The 27,313-nt window shown below is 48.1% G+C and overlaps 1 protein-coding gene across 1 annotated transcript in view; it reads left to right on the top strand.

Moving 5' to 3' along the window:
• LOC138567705 (nuclear pore complex protein DDB_G0274915-like) overlaps nt 1-26,734 on the top strand; it is an 88,497-nt gene extending 61,763 nt beyond the window's left edge. The window contains exon 5 of the mRNA XM_069646174.1: nt 26,567-26,734. Within this exon, the coding sequence (XP_069502275.1) occupies nt 26,567-26,734 (168 nt within the window). The remainder of the gene's footprint in view (nt 1-26,566) is intronic.
• Nucleotides 26,735-27,313: the final 579 nt, after the last annotated feature.

Here is a 27,313-nt window from a genome sequence, read left to right as displayed (position 1 = left end):
TACAGCATTCCCACACAGGAGTTTGAAAGCAGTTCAGGTGGGACATGAAAGGGAGAGAGCGATCCTCTGAGGAGGAACAGTGGGAACTGTGCACAGGAGCAGCTGACGCACGTCGCAAAGGAAGCAGTAACCGGAGGAAAAGGAGAGTCCAGCACAAAAGAACTACCTGAGTTGTTGCCGAGTGAATCCTTGGAGTTCCCTCGGCCGTCATGAATTGTGAGAGAAGGAGAATGCGCAGCTAGGAAGAGTCAGAAGACTGTAGAGCAACTGCAGACCCTGCTTGATACCCAAAATGCTACCAGAGCCTACAGAGGGGAGGCAGCTGCCTGTGAACCATTGATACCTACAAGAAAGAAACAAACAGGTATGCTGGGTGTCCTAGAGGGGCTAGAGGTCTGGGGAAGCAACAGAGAGAACCCAGAAGCTGGGAGAAGAGGGTATGGGAACCTGAAGTAAAGCAACAAGAGTGGGGATCCGCACACCCAAACAAGAAGTCAAGAATAAGAGGGTCTGAGATCCCGATTGTAAATGAAGAAAAGCAGGAAGAGTTGCATACTTGGCAGGAGAGTGAACCAAGTGGATACAACGCAGCCGTGCAAGTCTGGGACACGCACCCATATGAGAAGCCAAAGATTGGCGAAGATCAAGAGGCTCAGGGACTGCACTAACAACCATGCAGCCCCCCCGCCTCAAACATCCTGTGAGGAGCTAGCCCAATTCTTTGATGATAAAATTACATCAATACATTATTTATTTACGTTGTCTATTCTTGTTTCACGAGAAAATGTGATTAGACATGAGCGGTTTATGATCCTTGATTCTTTTCCCACTATATCAGAGACAGTTTTACTCAAAATGATGGAGACGTGCCATTCTTCACGCTAGACTTACCGTCCTTCCGGCTCTCCTCTTGATCTTCGCCCAGCCAGAATTACGAAAATATTGAGATTGTGTGACATTTCTGATCTATTTCGAATGATTATTTAATCCCTGAAAGCGCCCAAAGTGCCAGACCAACTTAAGATAGCAGCTGTCTCCCTCCTAAGAAACCCTTGTTAGACCCTCACGTTCCCAGTTAATTAATGCCTGATTTCACACCTTCCCAACATTGGGAATCTGTTGGAGGCTGTGATAACATCGCAACCTCACATTTGTGTTGAAGAAGCTGGTTGGCTCGATGGCATTCAGGCTGGTCTTCGTCCCGGCTATAACCCTGACTCAGTCTTGCTGGCTGCGGTAGATGCTCTAATATTTTCAGCAGACGCTGGAGGAACGAGTGTTCTCATTCTTTTGGATCTATCCGCAGACTTTGACATGGGCGACCATAACATCCTTTTGAAACGTACCTATGAGCTCAAACTACATGGGAATACTTGGGAATGGATCCAACCTTTTTTTGAGCAATCGAAAACAAACATTACATCTTTTCCCCTTTTTTCTCGGCTGTCAGAGCTATCACTTGTGGAGTCCCTCAGGGATCCTCCCTCAGTCCATTGTTATTTAATCTATGCATGATTCCTCTGGCAAAGCTAGAGCGCAGTTTTAACATGACTAGTTACATGTATGCCGATGACCTTGGCTAATATTGTGTTTCAGTGCTTCCAACAACAATCTGATCAATCAATTGTGATGCATTGAACAAGTAAAGATCTGGAAGATGACCAGCTGTCTTCACAGTTCACCCTCAGCTCAGACCTATCCCAGCACATTAATGCCATCTCTAGATCATGCCACTTCCACCGTCGCATGCTCAAGCGGATCTTTCCCTATCTCTCCTACCCGCATAGAATCTCTGAAATCATTGCCATCATCCTATCCCAGCACATTAATGCCATCTCTAGATGATGCTACTTCCACTGTCGCATGCTCAAGCGGATCTTTCCCTATCTCTCCTACCCGCATAGAATCTCTGAAATCATGGCCATCATCCTATCCCAGCACATTAATGCCATCTCTAGATGATGCCACTTCCACCGTCGCATGCTCAAGCGGATCTTTCCCTATCTCTCCAACCCGCATATAATCTCTGAAATCATGGCCATCATCCTATCCCAGCACATTAATGCCATCTCTAGATGATGCCACTTCCACCGTCGCATGCTCAAGCGGATCTTTCCCTATCTCTCCAACCCGCATAGAATCTCTGAAATCATGGCCATCATCCTATCCCAGCACATTAATGCCATCTCTAGATGATGCCACTTCCATCGTTGCATGATCAAGCGGATCTTTCCCTATCTCTCCTACCCGCATAGAATCTCTGAAATCATGGCCATCATCCTATCCCAGCACATTAATGCCATCTCTAGATGATGCGACTTTCACCGTCGCATGCTCAAGCGGATCTTTCCCTATCTCTCCTACCCGCATAGAATCTCTGAAATCATCATCATCCTATCAAAGCACATTAATGCCATCTCTAGATGATGCCAATTTCACTGTCGCATGCTCAAGCGGATCTTTCCCTATCTCTCCTACCCGCATAGAATCTCTGAAATCATCATCATCCTATCCCAGCATATTAATGCCATCTCTAGATGATGCCACTTCCACCGTCGCATGCTCAAGCGGATCTTTCCCTATCTCTCCTACCCGCATAGAATCTCTGAAATCATGGCCATCATCCTATCCCAGCACATTAATGCAATCTCTAGATGATGCCACTTCCACCGTCGCATGCTCAAGCGGGTCTTTCCCTATCTGTCCTACCCGCATAGAATCTCTGAAATCATGGTCATCATCCTATCCCAGCACATTAATGCCATCTCTAGATGATGCCACTTCCACCGTCGCATGCTCAAGCGGATCTTTCCCTATCTCTCCAACCCGCATAGAATCTCTGAAATCATGGCCATCATCCTATCCCAGCACATTAATGCCATCTCTAGATAATGCCACTTCCATCGTTGCATGATCAAGCGGATCTTTCCCTATCTCTCCTACCCGCATAGAATCTCTGAAATCATGGCCATCATCCTATCCCAGCACATTAATGCCATCTCTAGATGATGCGACTTTCACCGTCGCATGCTCAAGTGGATCTTTCCCTATCTCTCCTACCCGCATAGAATCTCTGAAATCATCATCATCCTATCCCGGCACATTAATGCCATCTCTAGACATGCCACTTCCACCGTTGCATGCTCAAGCGGATCTTTCCCTATCTCTCCTACCCACATAGAATCTCTGAAATCACGGCCATCATCCTATCCCAGCACATTAATGCCATCTCTAGATGATGCCACTTCCACTGTCGCATGCTCAAGCGGATCTTTCCCTATCTCTCCTACCCACATAGAATCTCTGAAATCACGGCCATCATCCTATCCCAGCACATTAATGCCATCTCTAGATGATGCCACTTCCACCGTCGCATGCTCAAGCGGATCTTTCCCTATCTCTCCTACCCACATAGAATCTCTGAAATCACGGCCATCATCCTATCCCAGCACATTAATGCCATCTCTAGATGATGCCACTTCCACCGTCGCATGCTCAAGCGGATCTTTCCCTATCTCTCCTACCCACATAGAATCTCTGAAATCACGGCCATCATCCTATCCCAGCACATTAATGCCATCTCTAGATGATGCCACTTCCACTGTTGCATGCTCAAGCGGATCTTTCCCTATCTCTCCTACCCACATAAATCTCTGAAATCACGGCCATCATCCTATCCCAGCACATTAATGCCATCTCTAGATGATGCCACTTCCACTGTTGCATGCTCAAGCAGATCTTTCCCTATCTCTCCTACCCGCATAGAATCTCTGAAATCACGGCCATCATCCTATCCCAGCACATTAATGCCATCTCTAGATGATGCCACTTCCACCGTCGCATGCTCAAGCGGATCTTTCCCTATCTCTCCTACCCGCATAGAATCTCTGAAATCACGGCCATCATCCTATCCCAGCACATTAATGCCATCTCTAGACATGCCACTTCCGCCGTCGCATGCTCAAGCGGATCTTTCCCTATCTCTCCTACCCGCATAGAATCTCTGAAATCATGGTCATCATCCTATCCTAGCACATTAATGCCATCTGTAGATGATGCCACTTCCACTGTCACATGATCAAGCGGATCTTTCCCTATCTCTCCTACCCGCATAGAATCTCTGAAATCATGGCCATCATCCTATCCCAGCACATTAATGCCATCTCTAGATGATGCTACTTCCACCGTCGCATGCTCAAGCAGATCATTCCCTATCTCTCCTACCCGCATAGAATCTCTGAAGTCATCGCCATCATCCTATCCCAGAACATTAATGCCATCTCTAGATGATGCCACTTTCACCGTCGCATGCTCAAGCGGATCTTTCCCTATCTCTCCTACTCGCAGAGAATCTCTGAAATCATGGCCATCATCCTATCCCAGCACATTAATGCCATCTCTAGATGATGCTACTTCCACCATCGCATGCTCAAGCGGATCTTTCCCTATCTCTCCTACCCACATAGAATCTCTGAAATCACCGCCATCATCCTATCCCAGCACATTAATGCCGTCTCTAGATGATGCTGCTTCCACCGTCGCATGCTCAAGCGGATCTTTCCCTATCTCTCCTACCCACATAGAATCTCTGAAATCACGGCCATCATCCTATCCCGGCACATTAATGCCATCTCTAGACATGCCACTTCCACCGTTGCATGCTCAAGCGGATCTTTCCCTATCTCTCCTACCCGCATAGAATCTCTGAAATCACGGCCATCATCCTATTCCAGCACATTAATGCCATCTCTAGATGATGCCACTTCCACCGTCGCATGCTCAAGCGGATCTTTCCTATCTCTCCTACCCGCATAGAGTCTCTGAAATCATGGCCATCATCCTATCCCAGCACATTAATGCCATCTCTAGATGATGCCACTTCCACCGTCGCATTATCAAGCGGATCTTTCCCTATCCCTCCTACCCGCATAGAATCTCTGAAATCACGGCCATCATCCTATCCCAGCACATTAATGCCATCTCTAGATCATGCCACTTCCACCGTCGCATGCTCAAGCGGATCTTTCCCTATCTCTCCTACCCGCATAGAATCTCTGAAATCACGGCTATCATCCTATCCCAGCACATTAATGCCATCTCTAGATGATGCCACTTCCACCGTCGCATACTCAAGCGGATCATTCCCTATCTCTCCTACCCGCATAGAATCTCTGAAGTCATCGCCATCATCCTATCCCAGCACATTAATGCCATCTCTAGATGATGCCACTTCCACCGTCGCATGATCAAGCGGATCTTTCCCTATCCCTCCTACCCGCATAGAATCTCTGAAATCACGGCCATCATCCTATCCCAGCACATTAATGCCATCTCTAGATCATGCCACTTCCACTGTCGCATAATCAAGCGGATCTTTCCCTATCTCTCCTACCCGCATAGAATCTCTAAATCACGGCCATCATCCTATCCCAGCACATTAATGCCATCTCTAGATGATGCCACTTCCACCGTCGCATGATCAAGCGGATTGTTCCCTATCTCTCCTACCCGCATAGAATCTCTGAAATCACAGCCATCATCCTATCCCAGCACATTAATGCCATCTCTAGATGATGCCACTTCCACCGTCGCATGATCAAGCGGATCTTTCCCTATCTCTCCTACCCGCATATAATCTCTGAAATCACGGCTATCATCCTATCCCAGCACATTAATGCCATCTCTAGATGATGCCACTTCCACCGTCGCATGCTCAAGCGGATCATTCCCTATCTCTCCTACCCGCATAGAATCTCTGAAGTCATCGCCATCATCCTATCCCAGCACATTAATGCCATCTCTAGATGATGCCACTTCCACCGTCGCATGATCAAGCGGATCTGTCCCTATCCCTCCTACCCGCATAGAATATCTGAAATCACGGCCATCATCCTATCCCAGCACATTAATGCCATCTCTAGATCATGCCACTTCCACCGTCGCATGATCAAGCTGATCTTTCCCTATCTCTCCTACCCGCATAGAATCTCTCAAATCACGGCCATCATCCTATCCCAGCACATTAATGCCATCTCTAGATGATGCCACTTCCACCGTCACATGATCAAGCGGATCTTTCCCTATCCCTCCTACCCGCATAGAATCTCTGAAATCACGGCCATCATCCTATCCCAGCACATTAATACCATATATCTGACGTCTCTAAGAAGTCACACTACCAGCTGCACCTCCTCAGAGGTATTCTTCCCTTCCTCTCCTTCCCCCAGAAGCTCACTGTCTCCCGAGCCCTGGTTCTCTCTAGGCTGGACTACTGTAACAGCCTCTATCTTAATCTGCCTGCCTCCACTCTCCGCCCTCTGCGACTTATCCAGAACAGAACTGCGAGACTTGTCCTTGGCCTCAAGCCCAGGGACCGTATCTCTCCAGGACTGAAATCTCTTCACTGGCTCCCAGTGGCTGCGAGGATTAAGTTCAAAACCCTCTGCATTGTCCACAAGGCCTTCTGGGGCCTGGGACCTAAATACCTTCAACTCTCTCTTCCTAAATATCTTCCTTCACGAGCCCTTCGCTCATCCGTCTCCAACTCCCTCATGGTCAGCCGCTTCTCGAAGCAACGAGCTGGGGGTAGATCTCTCTCCGCAGCAGGGGCCTCCCTCTGGAACAGCCTTCCTGCCTCCCTGAAACTTGAGGAGAACCATCTCCGGTTCCGGAAGCACCTCAAAACCTTCCTCTTCGCTTCTGCCTTCTCTCTCCCTCTCCCCTGCTAATCCTGCTTAACTCCCCACTGAATTCAGCACTAAACCTGCATCTGGGCCACTCTCAGCAACCTCGGTCCAGGGCCCAGCCACTCTCCACTTGCACTGCCTCCCTGGCTCCCCCTGCACTGTGGGACTGTCACTGTATCCCTACAGCCCCCTTCCCAGCACTTGCTCTGCACTTACCTCGCACTTGCCACCAGCTGGCCCTTTTTATTTATTATTTATTATTTATTATTTTTTTTACGCTACTTACCTTGTACTGCACTTCCCCCCCACCTCCTCCCCCTGCACTTCCTCCTTTTCCCCTTACCTCTGCACTTGCGCGATCTGAATGACACCTGGTCTAGTAGGATCGTTTGTCTGTCTTCCCCTTGTTTCCCTCCCTCCCTGCCTCGTCGCGCCTTGAAACACTTGTGTATAGGCGCGTTACAAATACCATATCATATCATATCTCTAGATCATGCCACTTCCACCGTCGCATGATCAAGCGGATCGTTCCCTATCTCTCCTACCCGCATAGAATCTCTGAAATCACAGCCATCATCCTATCCCAGCACATTAATGCCATCTCTAGATGATGCCACTTCCACCGTCGCATGATCAAGCGGATCTTTCCCTATCCCTCCTACCCGCATAGAATCTCTGAAATCATGGCCATCATCCTATCCCAGCACATTAATGCCATCTCTAGATCATGCCACTTCCACCGTCGCATGATCAAGCGGATCTTTCCCTATCTCTCCTACCCGCATAGAATCTCTGAAATCACGGCCATCATCCTATCCCAGCACATTAATGCCATTTCTAGATAATGCCACTTCCACCATCGCATGATCAAGCGGATCTTTCCCTATCTCTCCAACCCGCATAGAATCTCTGACATCATGGCCATCATCCTATCCCAGCACATTAATGCCATCTCTAGATGATGCCACTTTCACCGTCGCATGCTCAAGCGGATCTTTCCCTATCTCTCCTACCCGCATAGAATCTCTGAAATCATCATCATCCTATCCCAGCACATTAATGCCATCTCTAGATCATGTCACTTCCACCGTCGCATGCTCAAGCGGATCTTTCCCTGTCTCTCCTACCCGCATAGAATCTCTGAAATCATGGCCATCATCCTATCCGAGCACATTAATGCCATCTCTAGATCATGTCACTTCCACCGTTGCATGCTCAAGCGGATCTTTCCCTATCTCTCCTACCCACATAGAATCACTGCAATCATGGCCATCATCCTATCCTGCCTTGACCACACGAACTCCCTTTATCTAGGCGCCCCTGACTTTCAACTCAGAAAGCTCCAATGGATTCAAAACTCTGCACCAAGGTGCCTCCTTGCCCTCTCTCCTATAAAACATATATCCCCTGCACTCAGTCTTCTCCAGGGCCTGCCCATCAGCTGACAGGCCATTTCTAAAGCCATGTGCATTGCCCACCGTGCCCTCCACATGAATTGCCCCGAATCCATCCAAAACAAACACCCATGCTACCAACCCAACCAAATCCTCAGATCAGGTTCAGCACACCTACTAGTGGTACCCCCTTTCAAGTTCTCCTACTAGGAGGCCACTCCTCCTCTGTTTTAGCATCCATCCTCTGCAACTCCCTCCCCCTCACCTTCCGTCTCACAGAGGATCACCTCCCCTTCAGGAAGGCCCTTAAAACCGTGACCTGGAACCCTGCCAGCGACCCTCACACACATGCACTGGCCTGCAGCAGTAAAACCGCCTCTGCCACTGCTTCTCCATTTAGTTACTTTGCCTCACTCCTTTATCTTTCATCATTTGGGCCCTGCTCGTGGCCTCTGACTCAATTTCTCCCCCCTGTGCCCCTGCTCCCCCCTCTATCAAGATAGCCAGGGTATGGTGCCCAGAGGAGTGTAGGGTGCATCCATCGTCCCACACTTTGAGGAACTCTGAAGGTTGGCTAGGTATTGCACCTGCATGGATTTGAGGGTGGGCAATGTGTCGCACTTGGACAAATCCTGAGGGCGGGATTGTGTTACACCTGGATATTCTTGGGGGTGGACTATATGTTGCATTTTGATTGTTTAGGGGTGGGCAATGTATCACTCTTTAATGCATTTGAGGGTGGGCTTTCTCTTTGCACCTGAATGGTTTCATGGGGGTAATATATTGCAGTTGGACAGATTTGTGAGTGGGCCGCGAATCGCACTTAGATGAACACGCAGGGTGGGCAATATATTGCACTTAGATTGATACTGAGAGTGGCCAGTGTTTTCCTCTTAGATGGAGTCCAGGGGGTGGGCAATGTTTATTGTGTGTATACCATATTTATTCCCATCGCTCTCCACACCTTCGGATCCTAGCCATAGGCATGGCCTCATTTCTGTACGCATCTGCATTAACATAACTCCAAAAATACTCTGCACAACATCTCTGCCATAAGAATGCAGCTACCTATCACGACAAAAAAGTGAGCTTTAGCTACACACATAATGACTATCCTCTTGCACCCCCGCCCCCTTTTAGTATACTGGATAGCCTGGACTTGGCCATCCCTTATAACCTTTAATGGCTATATGCACACATGAACACTAACACCACCCACTGTTTTCCCATACTCAGGATTTCGATCCTTCCGAGGGCTACAACCGTGCATTGGGACCATACCTATGGGGAAAGGCGCTATATGAATGATGAAATGAAAATGAAATGAAAGCAGCAAAAAGCAGAAATACTTATTTTTAAACCGAATGAGATCAATACATCTGTACAAGAACCTCCAGGGAATTGGGACTTCTGGCCACCTGCTTTGGGACTTTACCCTAAGCCATCAGATTTAGTTTGCATCCTCGGAATCTGGCTGGAACCCGGTCTGTCCCTAGAGGGAGAAACTAGCAAGGGGTCCAGCAGACGCGCCTTTCAAACCTTGAAGGGTTTCCCCAGAGAAGGTACAGCTCATGAATGCATTCATATCTAGTAGTCAGGACTACTGCAACGCCATTTATTTAAGGATTGCCTACAATGTCTTCAGCTAAATTGCAGCGCATTGGAAATGCAGCTGCAAGGATCATCTTAAAAGATGTGACATTTCCCCACTCTCTTCATGGTCTGCATTGGCTACCAGTGGCCAAAAGGATTCAGCACAAAGCTCTGTGCCTTACCCATAAGGCCTATTACGAAACAGGTTCTGTGTTGCCCAGGAACCATTTCTCTCACAATGTTCCAGGGGACAGCTTAGATCTGCCTTTGCAAAACCTTTGACTACCACCAAATTAAAGAGATCTAAACAGGGTAGCTGCATTTGCTGTCCAGGGGGGCAATAATAGACAATAAAGGGGCTAGTCAAGAGGACCAAAAGGGGACCAAGAACAGAACCGTGGAGGGAATGATTGTGTCCTTACTGGCATGATAGTAGCTGCTGCTCTTTCCTTGTGGTGTCGGCGTGCACAGATGGCTCATAATACATGAGTTATAAAAAATAAACTCAGCACTGCTATGTTTAATATGTCAAGTGTCTATTTTTGACTTAAATTGTGAAATAAACCAAATACAGACAATCTTTTGAAATTGGAATGAATTGTGTTAATATCAGAATTTGAGTTTTGATAGAGCCAGCCGCACCCATTGGCTGCTGCAGACGCTGCGTCATTCACAGAACATTGACCTAGCGGGAAACGGGAAAGATGTGGCTGACCTTTAATGTAAGGAATCCTCCATTCTCTATCAACGTGGAAATCAGGTCAAATATTCTTCAACGGGATTGGACCATCCTTTTCCTATCGACTCATTGTCCTTCATTATACCAGGGAGTGGTTTTGAGTAGCCCTACCTATTTTTTCACTATTTGATATATGGATTTGGGGTGAGACGCCACCAATGTAAGTGTGTAATCCTCATGTTTAACCAGTTAAGGGGCACCCACGAAGATAACAGAACTCCAGCCTAGACCACCCATGGCAGGCTTAATCAATGGCCCAATCAGACAATCACAGGTACCCTACAATAGACAGAATTGGAATGCATTTGGGTCTCCATTTCAACCAGTGACGTCTATTCATCACCACGTCGTTCCCACCAAATCCCACAAAGGTCCCCCCAAATCCCAAGAGGGTAAATCTTGCAATTAACACAATGTAATAGACTAGATTAACATTCCTGCTGTTCTTTTAACTAGCCTCTAATCCTGTAATGCTTAGGGTTAGGCTTATCGCAGCCTCCATGATGCCCATTGACTTGAACTTCTCTTCTATCTCATTCTGAAAACAAATCTGATTATTACAGGTTGCCCACCTATGCAATGATCATCCTATCTTACTCCACTTATCACGGGCACGAACAAACTTCGTGAATTTGTTCAATTTCTTGGGTGTTGAGAATAGAATTCATTATAGCAGCAATGCTTATTTAAATTTTATGGTTTAACACAATGATGCCAGATATGTCCATGGGCAAAGCAGAGGCCATATTCTGCTGTGAGCGCTTAGTGGGAACTGAGGTTTGTAGCAGAGGCACCGGCAATGCGTTCTAGGAGAAAAAGGTTTCTTCTAGAGCAAGCCGCACGCAATAAAACTGTAAGTTCCTTGATGGGTCTAACTAAATGCTGAAGTTGCATAACGTTTAATGTATTAGGATTCCAGCCTATTTTAGTTTCCAAGGGATGAGGCCTACCATATTGTATTAGCTAGACTAATACCCTGATACTCTGAAGACTAAGCTGGATACAAAGTGTCATTAAATGAATCACCTCAATCTTCTGGGCACCCAACATCTTCAGGAAAAAAAGGCAAAATATCTAGAGTAATATGGATACTGACATGAAGCAGAATTTCTCATTTCACTCAAGGGGAGTTCTTCTGAAGGTTTTAATTAAGTCAGCATAGTTTAGATCAGGTGTTGGATCTGTTCGATGAAAAATACCATGCATTTTGCATTACATTTCTTCATATTCTTCTAAGGGTTTCACTAAATTTCAAGAGTTTTATTTGTGCATAAACACCATTCATTTTACCTTAGAAATACGTGTAACAATATCATTTATTTTGATGTAAGTGTTTCTCTTACAAAAGAGAAGCTTAAAACGTAAAAATCACCCATACAAATAATTTAGTAATTGACGTTGCAGGGGGATAATGGATGGGTTCCAGTGCAGCTGCTTACTCAGAATTCAAGGAAATATATAGAACGAGAATGTTGTGTACAAAGAGAAAGGTCATTGACAGCACTTCGAGACAGTAAAGAATAGTTGTTATCCAGAGGAAAGGGGACCAGCCAATCAGGTGTCTGGGAATGAAGAATTTACTACACATCAAAGCCGGTCTTCCATGCAGGCAACAAGATCCTTTACCCCAGACTGACTATTTTTTTTTGGCTGTACCACCCTCTGCCCTGGCAACGCTGCACCTAAGCACCCAACATACTCCCCCCTCACCATCCAACCCCATTTCTTTCACATCTCCCCCCATTACCTGGTCATCCGTTCCCACATTGGCCACCGGTATCCGCCTTCACCATGGGAATAGAAAAGGCATCCAATGTCTATCCACATGGTGGCCATCTTTGATTTTTTTTAAGGGGTTTAGGCGCGTGCACTTGGCACAAAGCCACATTTCCTTACAAAAACAGCTATTAGCACCTCGACTTTCTTCTCCGGGCTGCTGATAGCAGAACACCATGAGGAGAGGTGCATTGCCGCCTGCTTTGCTCAGGCCTCTAACTTTGGGTCAGGGGCAGTTATCACCTGGTAATTCCCCCTCCTCTGTGTACATTACTTACGTATCTTGGAAACAGAGAGATCATTTGCTATGATTAGCTACTAATTGGCAAAATCTGTCACAATCATCATTTAGACCTACTCCATTTAAGCTGAGATCAAAGATCATCGATCAGCATAAATTGCTGCAAGATTTCATCTCCTTAATTTGGGGTTTAGGAATTTCAGTGAAATATCTGGAAGCTATATTTATAAAAAGAAAGAAAAAGAATGACTTGTCAACACTGCATAAACATTATAAAGGTGACAGTGTGACTCAACCCTAGCCCAAAAACATGTATGTTTCGTTCCTACTTCCGAACATGTGCCTTTACATTGTTTGCCGGCGAGGATCTGAATTTGATAACGCGGGTGCTCACTGTGGGGTAAGGCAGTAGAGGGCCACTACCTGGGCTACAACGGTGCCCCAAGGGTTGTCTAAGGTCAAGTCCTCTATTTGCTATTACTGCCCTCTGGTGAGAATGAGGCATAGCAGAGGACTGTGGGCCTCACTACCAGTTTGGTTGTATCTTGGCGGTAAATTCACTGCGATACGACAAACGGATTTACGATTAATCACCACTTGGTCCAGAGGAATTACTGCCAGATTACAAGTGGTGGCAGGTGGTGATAGTCCCTATTTCTTGAGTTTATAGGACTCCATGGGGATTTTTGCAGAATTACTGGCAGCGGTAATTCTGCCGATTTGACTGATTTTTGGCAGTAAAGGGGAGGAATTACCTACAGCATTCTGCTAGAGGACTTTCCTCTGCCTTACCTCAAAACCCCTGGTTTGGCAGTGTGGCAACTGTTACCACTGCGTCACCGCCATTTTTGGCTACACTGCCGAACTCGTAATGAGGCTGACAGACTCATTTCAGACGCAAATACCATTATTCCTGTGGTTCTCTGGTGCCCCGTGTGGAGGCGCATGATGCACCCTCCCCGCGGAAACAATGCAAGAACCATCTCCCAAGACCTGTCTCGAAAGCCCCAGGCAGGTTCTCCATTGTGGGGAGTGCGATAGGGATAAGCTCAGCCCAGTGCCTAGCCCTAATCTGCATTTCACAAGATTTCCCACCAAGGAATAAAATTGAGAAAAGATATGCATAACACAAAGTGTGAGAGAGACCGAGAGAGAGACATGAGTCATTGCGAGTCATTGCGAGGCGGTGGCGGTGCTATACTATCCCGCCAATCGACATCGAACGCTCCACCATCAGGATTCCGTGCAAGTGCTCATGCAGGAGGACCTGTGATGGCTACAGAGGTGACACACAATGCAGCAGCCTCCCCGCCCCCCAAAATGAGAAGCGAAAAGAGGAAAGGGGAAGGGAAGGGAGAAGGTAAAGCAGAAAGCAGGAAACTGACATTCAACGCATGACATAGTCCCTAGACTTTGCTGGAGGGCCTCTCATAAGCATTCTTTCTTTCCTCATTGAGGTCTGTGTGTAGAAAAAGGAATCCTCATTGGTGGGGTGCTGCCTAAGCTGGAGGATGAGAGCGCAAAGCTTGGTTGGACTTCACCAGTGCATTCACGATTGGAAAAGGAGGGGGCATCATGAAATCAGACCAAAACCCACATAGGGTATCTGGATAGGGGCTGGGAGGGGAGGGGCATGGAACTGCATGTCAATGTTCCATTTGTCTCCACCTTCTTGGAGATCACAATCATACCTACTCTCTGTTACTCTCCTGGCCCTTTCTGGGTTGAGGACAAACATCGAGTAATGTGTGTTGACAACTCAATGATCAGCTCCTCGCCACATTCACGGTCAGAGTATTCTTTTCTAGCACCCTGCTTATCCTGAACTCTCTTCTCTAGGGGGGTGCCTCCTTTGCGGCTCCAACTTGAGCACAGATCGGTGCAAAGCAGGCACTCTCTCGTAAGTTGAACATCTGTTACCCCTGTGATACTATGCAGTGTGGTACGGGAAGAAAAGAAAAAACCTCCTTAAAACCCCAGCAATTTTGTGTACATATCATCACTCATTCTTCAAGATTCCGTCTAAACCACTCCAACATTCTGCCGCATTGGAGGTGGTATAATGACATGTGTTCATGTGTTTACAGTATAGGTCTCTGAAAATGCAGGCCTCTAGTGCAATTAGATGACACCCCATTGTAGGGAACCAACTTTTTGTGTATGCCTTCACTCACAAAGGTTTTCTCCAAGAGCCCAAAGAAACTACTAGTGTTAACGTCCCTAATGGGCTGAACCGCTGGAGGAATAATAAACCTGACTGATCAGATAAATGTAGTCCTTAGTATTGATAAAGGACCAGAAATGAACATAGCTACCTTCTTTCCCTTGTTGGGAGTCATGGGGTCATGCAGCAGCCTTGTGACTCACAGTGCAAGGAGCACAGGAGCAGACTCTCCGTTGTACCTTGAAGTCCATATCACCACCAAATGATATGATATATGATATGACATGATAGGTTATTTATAACGCGCGCTTAATACCAAGAGGTTTCTAAGCACAGACCCGGGGGGATCGAACCTGTGTTGTTCCGTGTCGTCTTGCTTCCAAGGCGAGCACGTTGCCGCTGAGCTATCCTCCCCTTGCAGCGTTCACCCTTCTTTGGGTACCAATAAACCCTGCGGGCACTATTCATGTGGTGAGCAAAAAGTATAATAAGAACAAGGGTATATCTTCTCTGCATGCATGAGCCAATCATTCCGTACTCTCATTTCTGAAGAAGGTTAGCGTAAGTTCATAGATCACCTCTAAGACTACGTTCAGTTGGCCACCCTTCATGGCAATACTGCTTGTGGTGCTGGAAATGCCTAGTCCTTGTCCTGCCACTTCTCTGTGTGTGGTTTCTGTAAGGTGCAGCCTGGACCTCTGGCAGTGCACCTCTTCATGTTTTCCCTTTGGAGAACAACACCCATGGGATACCCTTATGCCACCCATTGGTGTGAGTACACCCTTGTACCCCGTATGTGTGTTTTTCTGGGCACCTGTGTGTTGCCCACAGAACAAGATATGGGCTGCTGGCAGCTACATGCTAACTTGACAGTGGGTCCGAGTGTCCTGCATTTTTGGGACACTTAGACCCTGCCATAAGAATCAATGGATTCCTGAAGAAAAGCAAGATGGCCATTATAGCCTTTTGGTTTCTATTGACTGTACACCTTGTTTCCTTAAGTCCTGGGAAGCCCTCACTCTGTCCCTTCTCTCTGACTGGCTGCTGGGTGGAAGGACCATATATGGCTCTGGGGCTGCCTCCTATCAGACTGAGTGGAGCCTTCCCAGGGACAGTGTGTTGTGGGTACACCCTTGGGGTGGGATCTGGTTGTGAGTGTCTGGTTTTGATTGTGTGACACAATGCCTGGGCCAGTCCTGACTGAAACTGGAGTGAATGGAATGTAGTGCTCTGAAATGATGGGTTATGGGTGTCCGGTTTGGGGTGAATGCCCTGAATGCCTGTGAGCCTGATTGGTTGCCTGACTGCATGAATGCACTTGTGAGTGATTGGCTGACTGAGCCTAGGTCAGCTTGAGTGAATGGGGAAAAAATGTGTATCACTAGGGACCTCTCGTCACCAATCTGTTCTGAAGCTGAAACATGAAGCTTGCATCCTGGGTCTAGTCGGGGGAAGGAGTCTGCAGCTGCATTTCTTCAAGGAATCCGAAGACTTCTGAACTGACCCAAGGACAGAATCAAGAGAGGACCTGGCTAGGTGACCTCTTCCTGAGCTATGAGGGATCATCGTGCACCTCCTGCTCTTCTTCCGAAGTACCCTGGAAGCCCATTTTGTGTGCCTGCTGTCTGGAGAAGGGGTCTTCGTGAGTCCAGAAGAGGATTGCCTGGGTATCTTGAACCGAAGAAGTCCAGTTGTGTCACCAGGGTCCGGAGGTGTGTTTGTGACCACTGGAAGCCAGATTGTTGCATATCGCCCAGAAGAGGGGGTACCCTGGCATAGTGCTGATTGACACCCAGAGCTGCGGAATTTCCATTTGATTGAAGAATCCTTCAAGATACATTCCTGACATGCCATCTGACTACTGTTTCCCACAGAAGAAGATCCAAGGTAGCTGTGTGCAGAGGAGGATCCGCTCGTGGGTTTCCTGCCACCAAAATCCAAAGAAGATGTCCTGAGGATCCAGACTGGGTGAGGGTCTGCAGTTAAGTCCAATGGTCCAGTCTGTTCTGAGTCTGTAATTAACTTTGCATTACACTCAAACATGCCCTTCTGTTTAATGCTGTGATGTCTCATCACTGGAGGAAGACACACAGGGAACGCTGCACAGGCCACCAGCATTAACACAGCCACACACCATGGAGGATTTACTATAACTGCTTTATTGGCATGGCAATCGCGTTTACGTTATGTTGGGTAAGCTGACCCGAGTCCACGCATCGTTGTGCCCCATCAGGGTGACTATGTGTGATGCTACATCTCCCTCCAAAATAACATCGTCCTACCCCATTTCCTCGATCCACCGTCTGGGTCTTCTAACGATACGGCAGGGTCTTGCATTTTCTTGCAACATGGTATTGTTCTCCTCTGGGATTTCTCCGATGACTCTGTGTTCTTCTCTTTCTGACTCGGCTTCATCTGCTGAGTATCCCGACGTCTCTTTCGTGTATTCCTCATCTTCACTCCATTGCTGACTGACCTGCGGGGTGCCATCTCCGACTTTTCTGAAAAATTAACTGTTCCTTGTTATGACCCATCCCTCTCTTTCCGCTGTTATCATGGATCCTTTGACATGGGAGATGGTCATGGGTCAAAAGGTGGCATGTCCCTGTGAACTTAAACTTGTCGTACTACAGCCTGTTCCCCAACTGCCAACTCTGCAGCCCGTGCCCTTCTCCTTCTGTCTGCATATGTCTTCATTCTGTGCTTTGCTCTGTCATCTTTTCTTCTCACTTCATGTATTCACTGTCCTCGGTTCCGTGACCCTCTTGAGGCACTCTTGAACGCACAGGGCGGCCGAACATTAATTCTGCTGGGCATGTCCCTGTGAAGTCATGCAGCATGTTGCGATAATCCCTTAGGAGTAGGCACAGAGCTTGCTCTATGGGCATGTGTGTGATGGTTGCGATACGTATGGCCCTCTTGATGTTTGCCATGAAGCCTTCCACACCTCCATTCGCCTGCAGCCATAGAGGAGTGATCTTGCCGTGGTGGGAGCCGAAATAGTTTGTGAAGTCGCGGAAGTCCCTGCTGGTGAACAGGGGACCATTTTCCGACTTGACCACCTTCGGTACTCCGAAAGCCGAGAATATACGATCCAGGGCTGGTATCAAATCTGTGGCAACTGTGGCGGGTACTACTTCTGCTTTGGGGTATAGTGAAAGTTCATCCAGCACTACCAGGACATATTCCCCTCACCTTAAAAGGAAGAAAAAGTCTATTGCCACTTCCTCCCACACCCCTTTTGAGAGTTTGGCCACATGCAGTGGCTCCGGGGATGCGGGACTTTGCAGTCTGAGGCAGATATGGCAAGATTTTAGTATCCTTTCAATCAACTTGTCCATTCCTGGGAACCATGCTTTGCCCGGAGCATGCGTTTCGTGGAGACTATGCCGCGGTGACCCTCATGTGTGATGTGAGTTTGATGTGAAGTCTTCCGATTTCTCTGCAAATCTTTTACTTTGAAAAACGGTGCTAGAAAAAACCTTTTTTTAATATTTTTAGTGCTTCCTCTGGTGACAAAAACCTGCCATGTCGAAGAATTCTGACAGCATTTTAAAGAGTTTATGTTTCAGAAAAGCTCCTCAAGAAGATGGCAGTTTTGAAAAAATGGCACGGCACCCCTATAGCTGCCACCCATCCTCATATCAGGAGAGTCACATATTTCCAGTCGTGACTTTTCTACCAACTGTACTAAGAATGCTGAGACCTGAAGTTCCGTTTTTTTTACTTCCTAAGTGTTAACATACAAGAACCTGTGTTTTTGACTAAAACAACATGACTGGATGAATTTGACTCTTAATGTTGACCAATTGATACCTTTGTAAATTCTTCATTCCCTCTATGACACTCTTCCTCGTCCCAGTACTTTAGCACAACATGGCTGTCGTGTGAGCAAGAGTACAGTTTATCAGTCTTATGCACTTAATAATAATTCTATTACTGTTTTAATAATGCGCTTTATGCCACATACCACAAGTTTTATAGACCTCTGATAGGTGAAGGGCTGGGTTTGTCTGGCTTTGAGGGAGTGGTGATGCTAAAAGCACAGAGGTTACCTTAAAAAAAAAGAAAGAAAATATAGTCTGGAAAGATGGTGTCGTTAAACATATGGCCTGGATTTACAGCTTAAGCGGGGCATTAAGTAAACTCAGGCAACAGCGTGTTGTGGCCCGCCTCCAGTCACCGGGGTGGGCCACAGATCGTGTCGGGTCCACCCAACACGACACAGGCACGCCGCGTCCACGCAGCGTGGTTGGTGGCAGGGATAACCCTGCAGCGCCCGGATCACCGGCGCGCGTTATCCCATCGTTTTCTTCGTCGGCCTCCTCTCCAGCATCATACTGCATTCTCCTTTGGTCTTCCGCTGCTTCCATTGCGGCCATTCTCGGGGTCCTTTTCCCCCTCGACTCACCCCCTTGTGATGTCCCCGCCATGATTGCTCTTGTCGGGGCGAGGCACACCCGTGCAAAGTGATCCACCTTCCTGCATCTCCCACAGATGTGTCCTTTCGCCGGGCAGTCTTGCGGATGTGGAAGATCCCACCCGCACTGATGGCATAGTGTGGCATTGGAGTCTCTGCTTGGCCAGTATCCCCTCCTCACCTGCTTTCCTCCTTGCTACTTGCTGACGGATGCCACCTCCTCCAGCTTGTCCCGCTGCATGGGGGCCTCCAGCTTGAGGTGTTGTCTGGATGAGTCCATGACAGAAGCCCACACCTCTGCCAGTTCCTGGGCATGGCCAAGGTCTAGTATCCAGTCGAGGGTTAGCGCAGGGTTCCTCAGGACTTGCTTGCGCAGCTTGGAAGAACTGCAGCCGTAGATGATCTGCGCCCTGATTCCGTCCTCCTAGAAATTTCCCAGGGCACAGGACAGTGCAATGCTGCGCAGCTTTCTGTGGAATGCATCAAGGCTCTCCCCTTCCTCCTGCCTGGCGCACCTCATCCTGAACCGTTCGTAGTCTCTGTTGACCATGGGTCGGAGGTACTCGTTCAGGGCTGCGATGGCCGCGTCATAGGACTGATCCACGGGTTTAAGTGTCTTGAATAGCCTCTGGATTGCCAGTCCGTCGGAGTACAGGAGGGTTGGACGTTTAGCCGTGTCCTTCATTTCGACTGCCTCGAAGTATAACTCCAGGTTCTCTACCCAGGCTGTCCACCAGGCCCCCAGACTTGCAGTCGCACCCAGGACATCAAAATGGGGTATTGGTGCGAGCTGACCTCGACATGTCCCTTCGTCATGCAACATGATTGACGCTGTGCAGGATGCCTGATGTGGCTACTGGTGTTGAGTGTTGGAAGTGCTTACAGTTACTGGGCCTCGGGTGGCTTGACCCCTCGTGGGGAGGTATTTAGAAGTCGCCCCAGGTGCACTCTGAGCTGCTGCTTCCTTTGGGGATGTGGATGGTAGCAGAGGTGTCAGGATGGGTCCATCCCTGTTGTAGTGCTCCCTGGATTGGGCCTACGAGTTCCTGCCCCTGTAGACTACATCCCTGACACTCACTGGTGATGGACTTCAGCGACGCCACCCAGCATGGAATTCCCGCAAGGGCGCACAAGCACTCAGGGTGGAGCCGCTGCCCTCGGGTTTGCACAGATGTAGCTTGCGGGAGAGGTTGATGGTCCGTTTCCATGCCCCTCCCCCAACGGACAGCTTTCTCCTTTCTCTTGTTTGCTGCTTCTGTCGGGTGTGGTAGGCTATGCCCCTTTTCTGGGCTGCTTGGCCAGCCTTGAGATCCACTTTCAGAAATTGATCAATATTTCTTTCCAGGCCCAGGTGTTGATAGGCCTTCTGTCACTGTGTGCGGGGCCTGCTCAGGCTGTTCACACCGCGACCTGGGTATGGGAATGTTTCTCCCGCTCCCCGCGGGCGAGGTGGAGAGATGTCCCCGGCCCCTTTCTTTGTTCTGGGGCATGCTGCGGCCACTCCCCTTTTTCAGCCCTGCACCCTGCCGCTGGCTGCACTGCTCGTGTACGCGCGTTATCCCAGTCTGGGGATCACACCAGCAATGGCGGTGCTGGCACTGGGGACACCCAGGCAGGCCGTGTACCAGGCCACGATCACGCGGCAGAGGTAACACCAAAGAAATACGCAGACGCGAGTTGCCACTTCATGGGGCTCTGCTGCACTGCCTTCCGCGTGCCAGCAGAGCCCCTTTTATTAAAGGAGCGTCATGACACAGTCATGAAGCTCACGCACCAAACGACTAGACCAACACACAACACAGCGGGTCTAAATTATAACATATTGTAAATCTTTGTGGTGTTATTTCGAAAGGAGGTCTCTTTTAGGATGTGAACATTGCATATTGATATTGTACTATTACCTGGTTACAATTGTAAATACATATTTTGAAATAGAAAGTAATGGAACTTGGCTTGGGTCACAAAGGTGCAGGTTTTAGACAGCGCTTCATACTGTCAGCTGGCCTGTGTATTAGAGGACCCCATTTTATGCAGTCAGGAAACTGCATGGTCTTTGCTCTGTCGCCGACTAGCCTAGGGGAAAGACCCCTCCACAATCTCCCCCAGTGCCGAGAAAAGAAACATGAACAATGAAGACCAATCTTCTGGTAACTCTTCTTCAAATTCCAGCCATGGTTACTGAACATGTGGGCGTCCAGATGTTTTGGACTTCAATTCCCATGATCACTAGGCATCATAGTCAGTGGTAAGGGCTTATAGGAGCTGTAGTCCATAAAATCTGGGGCCAGATTACAGAAACTTTGCTCCAGTGAAAAGTGTAAGGTTGCACAATATTAGCACTAGGGCAAAATGTTTCCTATTTCTAAAACACTGGGACATATTAGAAAAACATTGTACCACAAAAAGTGTAGGTTGGGATGTTATAAGCACCAAAAAAGATACATTAATGATGCTATTTTATCAGGGCAAAGTTTGCCCTAGTGCTAATATCATTCCGTATCAGCACTTGGGTCCTTGTACAAACATGCAGGGAAAATGTATCTTTTTTGCACTAGGTCAATTTTTGTGCTGGCGCTAAACTGCACTTTACGTGCTGCAGTGGTTTTCAAAATGTCTGTAATCTGGCCCCAGGACAGCACAAGTTCAAATAATACAGTGGTCCTTCTTCTAAATTACCGAATACGCAGGCGCATCCAATAGGATGATGTCTTCTTCTTCTTCTTAATTATCAGATGCGTGGACCTACGCAGGCGCTTCCCCATCCTAAAGGATGATGTGCACCAGACCCACCAATCAATATTTATCTCCCATAAACTCACAACTCCTCCCACCCCGTCTGCCTCACAAAATCCAACATCACACTGTTCCAGTCACCTCCCAGCAAAGCCTTCCCACTCAGCTCAGCCACACCCAGTGCAATGTCCAAAATAGTATATATGTTCCATGCTTTGCACACATTTTTCTGTTAGGGTGATTATTGTGACAGATTTACCCAGAGCGCATTGCATGCTCAGAAGGAAGGCACATTTGAATAACTATCGCAGACGTGTTTGATACATTGGGGGACATTGTGTTCCAAAGCAGCCAGCATCCTATATTCAGGGAACCCGCATTATTCAACGCCTAGCTACACCCCTCAGTCCCTCCCACACTACTGGCAATCCGACCCCATCTCTCCCATCCTGTTCCTTCTCCCCCACCCCCTCCACCTGCTAAACCCTCCTCCGCGCTTCAAGTTCCCCCAGTAAATAGTTGCCAATTCCAGCACTGCTGCAGACGAAAAAGCCTCGGCTAGTCAGGCCAAGCGCTCTGAAGTGCCAGCTAAGCACTGAGAAAACACCTCCCGACATACATGCATTTATAACTGTGTGAGGCGAGCTCTCGTGGCTACTACAGTCCTTCTCCACCAGCGTCAGTTGCACATGGGTGCTGGAGTGATGGAAGCCCAGGACAATGCAGACAAAAGTTACTCAAAGCCCAATGACATTATTTCGCGCCTAGAAATAGGTGTGTACCGGCGCGTTATAAATGCCACATCATATCCTATATATCCGTTGAATTAATAGACAGAGTGGGGTTAGAGGGGGCAGGCAAGGCTTTAAGTGGGCCGGAGCTAGGCTGGGGCCAAGCCTCGGCAGTCTCTGAGATGGGCACGCTACCGGGGCTCACCCTGACTAGCCCCAGCCATGCCGACCTCTCAGGCATCCATTTAGCCGAGCGCTACACGGTTACACGGCTGCCTGCGGGTGTCAGCATTTCATCGCCTTTTCTTTTTTCTAATCTAAAATACTGACACCTGAATTCAGGCCTGTGACCGAGCAGTGCTTTGGATAAAGTTGCTGCGTGATGTCTCGGGCTGGGTTGGCCAGCCTCTCCATTTGTTTTTAAGTAGAGAGCTAACATGCAGGACCAAGCCGGCTTCCACTGGGTGTCAGCGCTTTACTCAGAAAAAAAAGGAGAGGCTGGCCAATCCAGCACTCGTCCTGTTTCAGAATAAAGAGACATACGCAGAAGGCCGCCCATTGCATTCAAGGAGCCGTGTGGTCAAAGGGTTGTCTGGGAGGGTCAGCATACAATCTTTTAACATCGGCTCCTTGAATGCAAGGGCTGGCAGGGGGTGGGGGCTCTTGTTAGGGGCTCTTGGGAGGCATGACCTAAGCACTCATACTTAGGCCACCGCCCCCTCCCTCAGTTTACCAGCACATCTATTTTTTATTTTTTTGTTTTTGCATTTATTTCAGCGTACAAAACCCCCGAGGCATCTAAGCGCTAGTTACAGAAAGTGCATGGTACATTAGTGCAAGAACACACATATGGTTACAGACATGAAAGCACTGGGGGCAGGGAACTATAGAGGCAACCCACTTCACCGGGGTAAGACCCGGCAAAGAAAAACAAACTCTTCCTGTGCTATTGCCAGCAAATCCATCAAGCCCCCACAGTCTCGTTTTTAAACAGGAGGCTCGTGTTTAATTTTCTAAAACCATATGTCTTGAATCTGCAGATGAGCGGTTCCCCGGCAGCTCCCGTGGCGAGGTCAGCCTATAGTGCTGTGCGATGGTGTAGTGAAAGTGCGCAGCCCGGCAGGGTGGCAGATGTGCACTATGTCCCTGCCTCTCTCCTGAGTATTACTGCCATCCATCAAGGCCGGTGATGCCTGTCTGGGCACCACTACGGCCATCTGGCCCCCACGAAGACCACTCACCTGGGAGACCTATTGGACCTACTATGATGCATGTAGAGCGGCAGCTCCATGCTAAAATGGCCGCCGCCTTCTCATCAGGGTCTGGGTCCCGGGCTGAGCACCTTGTTGTGCATTCAGATTGGCCACTGAGCAGTTTTCCACCAACTACCTCTTTAAGCCGCCAGGCGAAGTCAGCCACTCATGAAGGCCTTCCATCAAGGCCAGTGATGCCTGTCGGGGGCGTGCCAGGGCAGGGAAGGCTACCCGCTTGACTAGAATCCACCTACACAGCAACACCTTTTCTACCCAAACTTCTACCTCCTTAATCCGCGATACCACAACCCCTTTTCTCACCCCTTGGACTCCTGCACATACCGCCACTGCGTGCCAGTAGCCAGCCCCTCATCCCTCTGCCTCCCTAATGGAAAACTAGGCCCTCACGCAGTGGCAATCAGCTAAGCACCATGCCTAGGTCCCCTAAGGCTAGCCCGACTTGCTACACGAATCGCGCCTCAATGCACACTCATCTCTCTGCTACCCAGGAATGCCCAACTACGTGCGCGCACTGCCCCACCATATATATCCACATCCGCAATGGCAGCCAGCCAAGCACGCCCACTCCTATCAACATGTACTCCAAGCTACCTCTACCCAACATGACGTTACCTGCCCCACCATCATGGAAATACTCCACCAGCCATAAGCTTACCTGCACCGCCAGCTCCAGCAAACCCAGCTTGCTTGCCCCACCTCTAAAGGGCGCCTAGTCAATGCCAGGTCCATCCCGGTACAACCACTTGACATATTAGCCCCATCACCGATAACAATCTGAAACCTGGTTACACGCCGTCTCGGGTCCAGCTCTATCCATTGCTATCCCTCCGGCATATACCATCTTCTGGAAAGACAGACAGCACACCAGAGGCGGGAGGGTAGAACTGATCATATAGGGGACCCTCCTCATCCGAGAATTCAGCTCTACTCTGTGACATACTCTCCACTAAACGAGCACTCTCCCACACCTCACAATCACAATACACATCATCTATCGCCCACCTGGCCCAACACCAATGTTCGAAGAGGACCACCTGCATCGGAACTAATACTCCTTGGTGAGTTTAACCTATGATTCAACGATTTGGAAGACGTGAATGACCTGTCTTTAGCCAACTTCCTTTCTGCCTTAGGACTCATATAACGTATTGTGTCACCCACTCATGCCAAACAGGTTGTAAAGCTCATGGGCAACCTGCTCGTCTTTGAAGCAAGATGACACAGAGCAACATGGGTTCGAATCTTGGGTCTGTGCTTGGAAACCTCTTTGGTATTAAGTGCATTATAAAAAAAACAATTATAATTATAATATCAAAGTCCATACCCAGGACTGGTTAGTGTTGTAGTTGGTAAAAGTGGAGTGAGATATTGTGACAGTTATTCCCTGGAGTTTGGCGGGAGAAGGAGCTGGGGTCACAACAGTAAGAACTTGTCAAATAAACAAAAAAGAAATCTCCTTTCTTGAAGCATGGGTGCCTCATTTCCCTGCCTGGATTATTGCTGCTGCCCTCCTGTGGGTACCTGTCGCTGCAGGCTGGTCCTGCCCTGCGCCCACGTCCTGCCCCTGTGGTGTGGTGCCTGAACGCTGGGTGGATCAGCGGTGCTCGTCTTGGTGTGAGCGGGACATTGAGTTGGGTTGACAGCAGCGCTTCAATTTGGGTTCCTGCGGAGAGTGGGAGTCCCCTTGTGTGGCACTTTCAGAGGAGTGAAGCCCTGCAATCCCACTGCCCCTCTGCATTTTCGGGGGCAGCCTCGGGCTGCTCATGGGGATTCTGTGCGAGCATCCTACGTTATACAGATCACGACAGCATCTTCCTCGTCCCAGTTTACGGTGCCCTGCTGAACTGCGGATTATGGAGCACACTTTGTGTGCTTAAGAAATGCAATACATTTTAGCATATCTTTGTGTGGGGGAATCCAGGGACTCAATTACTATCAAAGATATTGTTTTTCGGGCTGTTCCAGCAGTGCATTTCAAGGTCTGGTGTGCCTGGTCCCCCAATATTTGTGGCATCTCCAGGGCCCGTGAATATAAAATGGAGCCAGTGGATAAAGGGGTTTCGCCATTACATGCGTGCAGCATGTGGCAACGCCGCCTCTTCTGATCAGAATGTATCTTTATTAATGCATTTCCTTGGCTATGAGGGGCAACGAGTGTATGAAACTCTCATGCCTGTAGATGAATCTGACAAACCGACAGCCTCCAATGGATGTGACATGGCGTCATTTAAGCTTGATGCTCATTTCAAGACTAGCACTATGCTGGAAAGGTATAATTTTGTAGTTATGGTTCTGGAAGAGGAAGAAAGCATGGAGGAATACCTTACTGCCCTTCGGCATTTGGCTCTTACGTGTACTACGTGTGGGAATAAATTGGGAATATACTCGAGAGACCAATTCATGATACAGCAGTGATAAAATAAGTGAGGAGTAATGGCTCAAAGATGAGCCAAGTTTAGGTGAATGTATTACTATTGCGGAGAGAGTACAACATTCTATGGCCTGTGTGGCTAGGCTGTTGAGAAGAGCAAAGTGGGAAATACAGAGATACTGCGTGTGAGGACTGAGGATAAAGCAAAGAAGCAGCAAAAAGAGATTCCGTCGCGACCCTGATTAGAAAAGGGAAGTCAACCAAAAGGGCAAAAGGCAGAGGAACGTTTGGGCTTTCGTTGGGCCAGTGCAATGCATTTTGCATGGTCTTCTGTCTGCCTGGGGAGAAAAGTAGCATGTTCTAAGAGGAAGAAGTGGGGCCATTATGCCAATTGCTGTAAAAAATGTTGTTGTTGGTGAAAATAAAGTATTTTATGTTGTTAAGGAGGGACAGCCTTCATCAGGAGAAGATGAAGAACAAGTTGAACTGATCACTGTAAATATGGTGAAGTGTTTAGATGATGAGGAATGTGAGAGTCCCGTTGCTGATATGAGCATCGATGGAAAGAATGTAAAGATGATGGCTGATTCGGGTGACCGGGTTTCATTATAGTCGTGTGAGGGATGTGAGAGAGATGTTGTGCAGATCAAAGATCTATTGCCACATGACATAAGAACTGGAGGTTACAAATGGCAAAGAATGTACTTGTTGGGTTACTTTGTGGTGAAGCTGGATTCCAAGGGGCAGTAAGCTTATGGCAAAATGTAGGTTACAAAAAAAGGGGAAACATTTTTGGGGTGGAAGGAGCTGATGAAATTGGGGATAAGACTTGACCTGAATACCATAGAACAGGTATTGCATGTTAATGAAAATGCGAAGGGGACGGATCGTTTCAAAGATGTGTTTGCAAATTCATTTGGATGTGTGAAAGGGCTGGGATACAAAATTGTACTTAAGGAGGGAAGTGTTCCCTAGGTGTTGAGGGAGGGAGTAGAAAAAGAGCTGGAAAGGTTGAGAGCATCAGAAGTGATTGAGTGGGCAAGTAGTGTGGAGTGGGTGTCTCCCTTGGTGGTTGTCAAGAAGGCCAATGGGGAATTGAGACTATGTATAGACCACCGTGAGCTTAATAAATGTGTGGTGGCTGAGAGGCATCCCTTGCCTAATATGACAGATATGCTAGCGATCATCGAG

The sequence above is a fragment of the Ambystoma mexicanum genome, chromosome 2p (assembly GCF_040938575.1).
Source record: "Ambystoma mexicanum isolate Mex_15411 chromosome 2p, UKY_AmexF1_1, whole genome shotgun sequence".
Classification (NCBI taxonomy): domain Eukaryota; kingdom Metazoa; phylum Chordata; class Amphibia; order Caudata; family Ambystomatidae; genus Ambystoma; species Ambystoma mexicanum.
Note: the sequence above shows the minus strand (reverse complement) of the source record. Positions and strands in the feature narration are given on the sequence as shown.